This window comes from Pelecanus crispus, chromosome 11 (genome assembly GCF_030463565.1).
Source record: "Pelecanus crispus isolate bPelCri1 chromosome 11, bPelCri1.pri, whole genome shotgun sequence".
In the NCBI taxonomy this organism is placed as follows: Eukaryota; Metazoa; Chordata; class Aves; order Pelecaniformes; family Pelecanidae; genus Pelecanus; species Pelecanus crispus.
Window position 1 is genome coordinate 9,828,951 of NC_134653.1, and position 11,247 is coordinate 9,840,197.

At 42.9% G+C, this 11,247-nt stretch overlaps 2 protein-coding genes across 2 annotated transcripts in view; one reads left to right on the plus strand and one right to left on the minus strand.

Annotated features, from left to right (window-relative positions):
* The window catches only part of IQCK (IQ motif containing K), a 54,219-nt gene extending 53,030 nt beyond the window's left edge, over window positions 1-1,189 (minus strand). The window contains exon 1 of the mRNA XM_075718991.1: window positions 1,141-1,189. Within this exon, the coding sequence (XP_075575106.1) occupies window positions 1,141-1,189 (49 nt within the window). The remainder of the gene's footprint in view (window positions 1-1,140) is intronic.
* A 1,260-nt stretch (window positions 1,190-2,449) lies between these two features.
* Window positions 2,450-10,998, plus strand: KNOP1 (lysine rich nucleolar protein 1). Its single transcript, XM_075719202.1, has 4 exons — window positions 2,450-3,868; window positions 7,641-7,709; window positions 8,211-8,288; window positions 10,687-10,998. The coding sequence occupies exons 1-4, from the start codon at window positions 2,450-2,452 to the stop codon at window positions 10,996-10,998; spliced, it is 1,878 nt and encodes a 625-aa protein (XP_075575317.1).
* The last annotated feature ends 249 nt before the right edge of the window (window positions 10,999-11,247 follow it).

The window sequence follows — 11,247 nt, forward strand, 5'->3', positions numbered from 1 at the left end:
GCAATTAAATCCCCAGGATACTGCTAAGTTTTACTGTCTCTACTTGCAAAAAAAAAAAAAAAAGCAAAGCAAAGCAAAAGCAGTACCTGACCCCCATAGATTACTGAGTGAATCATAAGAAAAATAGAGGACCTGATATGAAAAAAAATTACAGATTACACAATACAGAAAATTCTTACAGCCAAACAGCAGGTTTACCCTTCTACCATTATAATTAGGAGATTTACTGGCATCACTACTTCCATGTGTACTATCGATGGCCTCAGCTGAGTTACATCAGAAAATGCAACTTTATTCTCACATTTAAAATGGATGGTTTAATGCAAAATACCTACTTTAAGGCCTTCTAAGTACTAAATGAAGAGAACCCCATTCAGGCACTGCAGAACTATGGTGCTGGTCTCAGCTTCCTGATCCAGTCTCAGTGCTCTTGGACTTTGGGGAAAAGACCAAGACTTTTGCTATTAGAACTGGCCTCTAATACAGAAGTTCTGTATTCCTTGAACTTGCATAACAGCAGTAACGGTGTCACCTCTCTGCTTTCCCAAGGCAATAACCCAACTCCCTCACCAGGATAACCCACAAAGCTGCATCCACGCAGGGCGCAGCTTACTGCACGGTAAACCAGAGGCCACGACGCTATTGCAGTAAGCTGGACACTTTTGGCCCTGCTGGCAGTGGGAACACACGCGAAGCTCTGTTTCTGTCAGAAGATGACAATAAAAAGTAACGTAACGCTCATGAGCGGGAACGCTTTTAGGCTTGCTCTCAGCGGTGAGAAGGGCGGGTTTTTAGCACTCTGCTGGCGGCAGGTACGGCCAACGCCTCCGCAGGGCCGGCTTTGCCCCCCGGCTCCACAGCACCGGTATGGGAACGGGCGCCCCAACACCAACGGCGGGGCAGGAGCCCGGCGCCGGCGCCGGCCCCGGCCGCAGCGAGAAGCGGCCCTGAGGAGCCCCGCGTGACCGGGGCAGCGAGGGACGGCGCCGGCGGCCCTCCCCGGGGGCCTCCCCCCGCGGGGGTGCGGAGCCGGGTCAGGGCGGGGCCCGCCCTCACGGGGCCCGCAGCCCGCTCAGGGCCGGGCCGCCCTCTTCCCCCGGCGGCCGGCAGCCCCGGCGTCGGCGGGGGAGGCGCTCCCACCTGCGCACACCCGCTCCCAGAGGCTGGGCGGCCGCCCGCCCGCCGCCATGCCGCGCCGCGTTGCCGCGGCAACCGCTCCGCCAGTCGCCGTCGCGGGGCGGGCGCGGCCGCGTTCCCCTTCCGGGTCGGCGGGGCGGCGCGCGGCGGCGGGCGCTGCACGTGGGCCGCGGCAGGTAAGCGGCGGCGGCGGGGCGGCCCGAGGCGGCGGCCTGCCCGCTGGAGCCGCTCCCGGAGCTCCCAGCCGTGTCCGTGCGGGGCGGGGGCGGTAGCAGGGGGCAGCCGCTGCGCTGGGCTCCGCTCCTTCCGTCTGGCGGCGGCAGAAGTGGAGCGGGATGTGGGGTGGCTCCGCCTCGCCTCGCCGCGCACGCGGAGCCGGGTGGTGCCCTGGAATCGGGCTCGGTCGGCGGGTCCGGCTCCTGCCCGGGGCGCAGGGGTCGGCGGTGGGCGGAGCTGGCCGGGCCCGGGGCCGTCGGCCCGGCTCGCGGGGGGCCCAGAGCGGCAGCGGCGCGAGCGCAGGGCGGCGGGCACGCGCGCCTGCTGGCTCGCTGAGGAAGCCCTGAGGAGCGTGCGGGGGCGGGCCCGGGGGGGCCCAGGTGCGCCCGGAGTTTTTCCTAAAGGATTCTGACAGCGCGCCTGACGAGAGGCGCTTAAAGAAATCCTGTGGATTAGTTACTGATTAAAAGATGGGAAACCAAGTAGGGATAAATAGGTTTCCCGGCAAAGACAGGGAGCGTCACCAGGTGGGTCCCAAAGGCTTCTCTGCTGTAACCTGCTCATAGGCGTACGTGGCGACGGGTGGCAAGGACGAGAAATCGCAAACAGAAGCGAATTCAAGGTAATGACTAAGGTGCCTTAAAAGGATCTTGTAATGCTAAGTGGGCGAGAAAGTGAAATTCAGTGTTAAATAAGTCATACGTGTGTGGAAAACCCCCTGATCTATACTTACCGATTTGTATATATGTATATGTCTTGTCATTGAGGAAAGATTTTTAGAGGGTAGATATTTCTGTGCAAATGTCATGCTCGGTAGCTGTCAAAAAAACAAACAGAAAGTTACAAACTAACTAGGACAGCAATAAAGAACAGGACAAAAAAATCACCCCTTCACCATGCCAGCAGACTCTATTTTCAGTGCTGCATGCAGTTCCGGTTCCCTCCCATCACAGAAGGCAGATTGTGAAATGGGAGAAAGAGTGCTGGGGACAATAAGAGATATGGAATGGTTTCAGAATAAAGGAAGATCAAATAGGCTAGGACTTGGGTTATCTTGTTGAAGTGCTGCACTAACATCTTAATTTCATTTTTTAGAATGATAATAAAGAAAAAGAGAAAAGAAGTTCATGAGGAAGCTGTACAGAAAAAGAAAAAGGTGAAAAGCAGTGCGAGTCAGACTGTCATTAAAATTGAGAAAGGTGTTCAAACTGTCATTAAAACTGAGGGTGATGACCAGTTTGAGACAAAAACAAAGGTAAGGAAAAAGGAAAACTTAAAAGAAGATGAATGTTTAGACCAATTAGAACTGAAGAAGAAGAAAAAGAAAAACAAGAAAAAGAGACTTGTCTCTGAATTACTGAAAGAAGCACATTCAGAAAGCTTTGTGAATGTAGAAGGCCATCTGGATTCAGAACCTGGAGAAGAATCAGACGAACAAATTAAAATTCTCAAAAAGAAGAAAAAAAAAGTCCAGTGTCATTCCTCCTTATCGTTGGAGGATAATCAGAGTAGTGATACGGAGTTTTCAAATCATCATACAGACGGTACTAAGGAAAATGAATTTGCTTTGAAAAAAAGCACAAAGAATACTGCTTTGAGTTTGGAATTGGATGGTGAAGTAACTAAGAAAAAAAAGAAGAAAGGCACTTTTTCTTTAGCATTAGAAGACATCCAGGACGGTGAACATAAACAGTCTGAAAAAGTTCATAAAAAATCACACAAATACATGTCACAAGAAAAAGCTTTTACTGTCGAAAACCATGAAATGGATACTATCCAGAATGATGGGGAGAGTGATGTGAGAAGAAAGAAGAGGAAGAAAAAGAAAGATAAGTCCGACTCCTTTTCACCACTGGCAGATAATAAGGACATCATCTGTGGAGCTCCTGATAGCCCCATTGCATTAAGTGACTTCAGAAAAAGGCAAAGAGAGAGTTTCCAGAAAATTACATTGACAAGTAGAGAGGAAGAGGACATTACTGAGAACCCTGGAAGTAGCAGAGAGGCCAAGAGGAAGAAGAGGAGAAGCAAAGATGTTTCCTCCTTAACATGTGAAGATGATCAAGACTACAGTCACAGAGTTCCTGATAAACATCTCCCTGCACAGCAAGAAGTTGAGTCGGAGGAAGAAGAGCTTTCTGGAAAAAAATGCAGGAAGAATATCAAGGATAGTAATGAAGTAATCAAGAAGAAAAAGAAAAAGAAGATTCAGAAAGAGGAGGAGAAAACAACATATTCAAAAGTTTCTTTAAACAACGACAGTGCATCTAAAAGCCAAAAAATAACACTACGAGAAAGCAGTAAAAAGAACAAAGAGAGCGAAATGAAGGGAGCTGGATGTGTCACAGGGGATGTTGTAGATAGGGTGTTACGCAATAGTAATCATATGCTCAGTAACAGAAAAAGGAAAAAAATTAAAAAAGAAGTACCACAGGATTCTGCTGAAGAACCAGGTTCAAAAGCAAATGCAAAAAAGAAAAAGATCAAAAGAGAAGACATGGGAAATGAGGCACTGGTAAGTTGTAAAGAAGAGGGTATCTTTGCACCCTCCTGCTAAGGAATGGAAAGCTTTTTAGGTAGACAGTTTCCTGTTTTGCAGGCTGTTCTGCCTGTTCAGACAGTTAGGTCAACAGGGGCCTTCTCTGGGTTTTGAGAAGCAGGATCAGCTGATGTATTGATTTCAGCATGTAACAGTCGTGACACACAGGAAAGTATTTTTTAATGCCTACTGCTGTAGTCATCTAGTGTTTCATTTGTGAAAATGTAAATATTACAACTAACAGCAAGTATTGGCACAAAAAGAAAACTAGTGTGTACAGTCATAAATGTTCTTCTATCCCTCCTTCAGTTGCCCTTAGCAAAGTGGCAACGCTCCTATGGAATAATATTTTAATACCATATCATTTAACCTGAGCAGGTTGGTAATATTGGCGGCATGAGTGCATCTAACTGTGTTTGTTACACTTTTCCTCAAGCTTTTGCTGCTGTTGTTGCTGGAATTGCATAGTCTTAGAAACAAGAGGGAAGTTTAGCTAAAACCTGTTGTCTAACTTTGACAAAACTTTAGAGAACATTCTAAGAATCCTAAGTGTAGACTAGGCCTAGAGCATTGATGTATAAATTCTAATGGAAAAATACTAGAGAACAACCTAAACACAAATTCTTAATTTAAAAACTAAATCTATGCAAAAAAAAAAAAAATAGATATAAGAACTGTGTAAATTATAACTGAAAGCAACTGGAATTGTATCCAGACTGACTGTTAAAGGAAATCCCATCCCAGAGTCTTGCAGCATTGCTGTTTCTGAGGTGAAACAAACATGGAGAGGAACTGATGAAATATTTGAAATAGAGGTTTCTTCTTTGATTTTTTTTTTTAATTAGACTATTAAGATCTGGTTTTATTGTTTTAACTTTTTTTAAACTTTCTTCTTTTTTATCTGATTAGGGTCATATTTTAAAGCAATTTAAGTGCTAAAGTTAGTACCTACATGCCTGACCTCTGTTGTTATCATTGGGAATTAAGCTGTGAGATGCTCAGAAATTCAATAGGTGTCTCTGTATTTTTAGCTGCTTAAACAACTTTGAAAACAGCTCATTCCAAGTCATTAGGAACTTATTTTTATTTTCATAGGTAATGGGAAACTGCACTCCAGTTGTTTTTTATCAAGAACTTTGAATGCTTGGCTTGTTTAAAAGTCGAGCACTAGTTAATAAAGCATCACTGAAGATTTTTGTAAACTAGGGATAGAGCAGGCCATAGCACTAGCTGCCTCTCAAGCACACTTTACGGTGTGCTTTGCTTTGCTATGCGCTCATGTATGCAGTTTCTTCACATGCTGTGGAAACCCGGCAGCTTTTTGGGGTCTAGTGCTAATAACTAAATAGAGATTTATATAAGGAGGTTCTTCAGCCTTCATGGAGGACCAGATAATGGGCTTTTTCCACAAAGGTTTGTGTTTGGAGTGTATATGCTTATCAGCCATTAGGTGAGCAGTTGTTTGGGGCTTTTTACTTCAGTTTCTCCTTTTGACCTTTCAAAGGACAAGGTGATTTTATTGCTGGGATGGATTTTCTAATTAAATTGACATTGCCTTTTTGAGGCTGTTGGACTTTATTTGGAGTCTTGCAGCTGCTCACATTCTGTGGAGGAAAGATAAGTGATAATATGAAGTCATCACTAATAATGACAAGTAAACCTGCATGACCAATTACAATGGAAAACACGGCAAACACCTTGCAAACAATCGAGGAGAAGGGTGTAGGGCAATGCATGTTTTGTTTCTCTTTTCCATAATCACCTCTGTCCTTTAATAATAAAAAGTACTTCAGAGAAATTCTCCTGAAGATTGAGAAGTCTGGGTAAATCAGTTCTAGAGAAATCTAGTTCCTGCCAGGTCAAAAGACACTGCTGTAGTAAATGGCCGATAACGTCGGTCTTGCATTTAACAGTGCCATAGTCCTCAACCATTTTCTGGTGTCACACACACTGCTGCATGCCTTGAAAAGTCCTGTTGGGCTTGTGCAGCAAGCAAAAGAGTAAGTTTTTAAAGACAATGTGGAGTGATACCCACTTAATGTCAATGATTGATATTTTTCCCACTGGATGCCATTGCAGTCTACTTGGGCAGAGTGAGGAGGAGTGAGAACTTCTTTGACATTGTTTGCCTGTAGATAGCATAATCCTACCACGTGTGAAGGTGCTCCCCTTCCATGAAGTTGGGGGAAGACTGGCACACCTCCAGAGGGTGTAATTTTTGCCACGCAGTAGCCTTCAGCAGGTCAGCAACATGCTGTGAATTAGCAGGGATGGGGATGCACCCTTCCTCCTTCGTCGTCTGCCACGTAACCTTCCAGCTAAAAAAAAAGAATATGTTGCAGCTGTTTGCAGAGTCCTGTCACAACAGTTTTCCTGCTTGTTTCAGTAGATCTGACAAGACAGTACCAGGCCATCTAGAAGTAAATTGGGGGGAGGGGTGTGTGTGTTTGGTTTTTATTTTTCATCCAAGAGAATGAGCTCTCCTTATTGCAGACAGTTTTCTTACATTTTCAATCGTGCCTGTACTTGTGTGTGTGTGAAATCAATGTATAAAAGGTAGCTTAAGAAAATGACGTAAATCATTGATGGCTTTACATAAAACTGTAAACCCTCAAAAAAGTAACAGCAGCTTCTGCTGACAGAAGTATGTTACAGATCTTTTCCTTGTCTTAGCGTTCCCTGGCTATTTCATGCTTGGATTATTATGTTAGCTGTATTAATAGATCTTCCCTTTGGCCACCTTTTCCAGGCTGGTCTAAAACTTACGGCTCTAATTTACCACTACCCTGGACTTACTACTTATCCTGTTACACTGGATGCCCAAAAATCTTATGCTCATTACAAATTTGGAAAAGAAAGTCTGAGGGCAATGATCTAGAAACGCCAGTCAATGAGACCAAAGCTGCTGAAGGGCTGCACTTTGTGGAAGAGTTATCAGTATCTGACTGGAAGAGTTATCAGTATCTGACTGCTTGTGGTCTCTGCCACTGATTTACCTCCTGCCATCCTGCCCATCTACTCCTGCCGTAGCTGCTCTGTCTCTTCACATCAGCTCCCTGTTCCTCGCGCTCAAACGTGGAACTAACGTGCTGTTTGCTGCCATTGTAGGAGACGCTTTATGTATGTGTCACGCCTCTTCTTGTGCCCTTTCCAGACTGGAAGCTCCTTGGAGACCATCATCTACTCTGCATTTGTACAAGACGGAGCACAGTGCAGCTGCTTCTTGATTTTTTTTGTCTGTTTGGTTTTTTTAAGTGGCTAGTGGGATCAACATGCTTCAAGCTTGTCCTGTGCATTCAGAGGGACCATTATCTTGCCACCATTTTTTAAATTTCTTTTTTTTTTCTACTTCCACTCTTTCTGTCCCTCATTTCAAGTATAAATTTCAACTGTTATGAAACTTTAATTTGAAATGACCCTGCCTGCAAATGTTACTGTATGTACCAATGATGTTGGCAGGTCCATTTTAATGTGTGAATTTAAAAAAAAAAAATCCCTTATACTCTTTGTTAACAAAGGATAACATCTCCTTAAATTTCTGTTGTGCAAACCTTGGGGAGAAAGTCTCTCCAAAGAAATGCACAGGTTTAATTGGCATTTCCAGCTTAGATCTGACTATTTCTTCTTGCCCCAAAATAGTACTACTGTATTGCTTAGTGGTTTTGCTACTTTTATGGTCAGAGCTGTGTAAATTCTAATTAACCAGAATAGATACAAATATTCATACAAGCTTTTTGCTGTTTTACAGGAACATGTGGATGATGTAACTATTGTGCAGGAAAAAAAAGGAAACTGTGATGAAGTTAACATAGACAAGGTATGCTTTGTCTTAACTGTGTAAGATTTAAAGCAGGTCAGCGTTTAAGGTATGCATAGAGTTTGTAACAAAAAAAACCTGCTTGGTTGCTCATCTATGCCAAGAGTTCTCTAAATAGAGCTCCACTTAAAATGTGCTTTACCTTCCATGGGTTAAGTCCAAAATGTACAGCTCCAGTCAATGTCAGAAGCTTCTAAATAGCTTATTAGGTTAAATACAGGTTTCTTTGCTTCTCATCAATGTTGGCAGTTTCAGTGTAGCTGTTACCTGCAGTTAGATTAAACACATCTGATACAGCAAAATGTTCATTTAAAATACTCCTGGAAAAAACGTAGTTCTCAAGTTGAGCGTGTAAAAGGATCACATGCAACTTTCTAATTATCCTTGCAAAATTCTGAAGATAACTATTTTAGTCTTCCCTTATCTTTTCACTGTGAATTAAATTAACCATCATTTAACACACAAAAGATAGTGTCTCGTGCTGTTTTTTCTGCATGCTAGGTGAGGCGGCAGGCTCTGCAAGAAGAAATTGACAGAGAATCTGGCAAAACTAAGGTTTTCAGTCCCAAAGTGGAACGGGTATGTATGAATTTAGACTTTGATCTGATGGAAATACTGTGTCCCAGAGCAAGTTCCTGAAAAAAGCACTGCAGTGGTTTTTTTGTATGTGGCTCAGGTACACGGCTTGGCACAACAGTCTTCCTTCTGACTGTAAATTTAAGGTCATGCTATAGAACAAATTAGTACAATCCCAAGAGAGTCTGAGAGCTGACCAGTGAACTCCACCAGCAGTTGGCATTGTACAGAGCTCTAATTCCCATCATCAGACCTCAAACCCAACATTTTCTCTGGTTCCTCTGGAGAATGAGCCACAACAAATTGCTACAGAAGCATTTTCTGCTTACTGAAATATAAATAATTCTAGGCTATGGATACAGCAGTCACTGAATTATATCTGAATTGTAATCTGGAAGACTTTGCAGACGTTCAGAAACAGGTGCACATGGAAAGGTAAAAGGGATGACAACTGATAATGCATGTGTGTGGTATTTACGGTCAGTCTTCTAACTTCTACATCTTTCCTCTACCTCTTTGAAAGATGATTCTTTATTCTTTGCTTTTGCAGCCTACTTAGCCTGCCTCCTGATGGGTTTACAGTAAGGTAGTGGAAACTGTAGCAGTAGTGGAAACTGCAGCAGTAGTGTTTAGCAGAGGTAATAAGATTCAGGAGGAGAGAAAGCTTTGCTATTAGTTCAGGATTCTTAGTTGTTTCGCGAAACTGCCAGTATGCCTAGAAAGTTGGAATATACCTCAAACAAATGCCAGAAACAACTCCTGTAGGTTTTTACATAGTGGAAGGCAGACTGCAATAGCTCTGGAACTGCAGCTATCTGTCTCTGAAGTCATTGAGAAAAATGACAGCCTTGGCAGAGGATCTCAGTTCTTTGGTGCTGATCTGTCTCTGTTTAGTAGTATGCAGAAGAGTAGAAGCTATGAAAACGAATTCATCAGCTTCACAAAGAGTGAGCTGGAAATGCTGCAGCAAAAGCTATGTGTAGTGCCTGCCAGCAATTCACTTAAAAAAAAATGACAGGGTTTGACAAGCCATAATTATTTTTGCATCTGTGCAGATGTCTTCCATTCCAAAGGGAGGACGTATGTATATGTGTATGTGTGCATGCATCTGTGTCACAGACCTGGGCTTATACAGCACTTGTCTTTGAGCAAAGTAAAAATACTAAAGAGAGAGCTTTCTTTTGACAGCAGCTATTCTGGCCTGTGATAGTGAATGATACTCCAGCCTTGCATCTTTTTAACTTGAAAAACCTGCTATGGCTTGCCTGCAATATTGTGTAGCATGCTGTGTGTCATGTTGGCTGTCTAGTGGAGAATGACTGTTTTATGCAAGCTACAACTGTTCAGTTGGAAGAATTTCAGGCTTACATAAACACACCGCTAAATTCACATTTTTTTCCTTTGATGTAGCCAGCTCAGTCTATTTAATTAATGATCAAACATTCTTCCATTTAATATCACCCCCAATTTTAAAGACAAAGATTGGGAGTGGCAGTCCTGCCAAAAATAGTTATAAATGATTGCATAGCTCCTAGCTATAGCTCAGGAGTCAAATAAGATCCTTAGGCAGTGAAGCCTGTTCTTAGGTAAGCCAAAAGTTCGTAAACTTTGTAAATCATATGATGTATTTTGGGTTATCTACAAATGGTTGAATTCTGATTTTACTTGGACAATACTTACATTCTCAGAAAGGAGCCAGTATCTGCAGACAAAAGAAAAATCCTGAAGGAGTGCACTAGTTCAAAGACGACAGTGAAAGGCAGAGTTAAGGAATGGCAAACTGTGAGGGAGGGGAGGCTTGAAGAGTACTGTATTTAGTCCTGTTGGATAAGGGTATGCCCTCAGTTTTTGCAGCCTTGCAATATTAGTGGTAATTAGCGGGATGGGAATGCAAATATTACTTAAAGCGTATGAACCAGATTGAACACTGTCTCCAAAACAAACATAACAAAACACCGCTGGAAACTAGCTAGGCAGTAGGAAAATGAAAAGATAGCCATACAAAGTGACAGAGTGAAAGAGGATTAAGTCTGACAGTTGTCTTAGAATAAGAGAAATGATTGAGCAATGTCTGGATCTTTGAGATAGGTAAATAGTATCCAGAGAGCAGAAAAGTGAAGATTTCCTGAAGACAGAGGGAAAGGAGATTCTGAAAGTGCATTAAACCCTGTCTCCCAGTTAAATGAACGGAAATGCTAACGAAGATGCACTCATGCAGGGTTATGTCATTCTTTTTATCACGTCCTTCAAGAGGTACTACCCGTGGAATGACTGCTTCCCAGCTTTGTCAGCCCTCTCAGGCTTTTGTAGCTGGTTGTGTTCTCATAGTACACAGCCAGAAATTGTCTTCCTTGGTCTGGGTATTATTTAATTTTAGTGTTAACCTTGTTTTGTTTCACAGGATACAAAGTTTGGCCAGTGGAGTACAGCTGCTTTTCAAAGTTCTGAGGAAGAAATGAAGTTTTTTAGACTGATGGGTGGCTTTAAGAAGGGCTCTGTGCCTATCCAAAATCTCTCAGCAACTACAAACAAACCGAACATGGCTCTGAACAGGGAAGGGGAGGAGAAGTTACAGCAGGCTCTGAAGATGGAATTTGATAAAGCAATGGACTTGAAGCAACACAAAGGAATTGGTCTTGGATTTCAGCCTGCTGCCAACAAAAAAGTATACATAGACAAATATACATCTAGATCTATAAAATTTGAAGATTAAAACTCTGAAGTAATAAAAGGAATGAAAATTCAGCAGGCAGATTTCTTTTCACTTTCCACATCTTTTTACTTGACATGAAATACAAAATGTTTAAGAAATTTGATTTATGAGGCACTTTTAGTACAAGTTTGCAACTGCATATGCCAGATTATGTGGAGCTGGGTCCTCACTTCAGCTAAACAGTAAGTTTTTGAAACCTTTACAATGTTTTCTACAAGGCAAGAGACAGCCTCCTTCAAAGTATGAAGG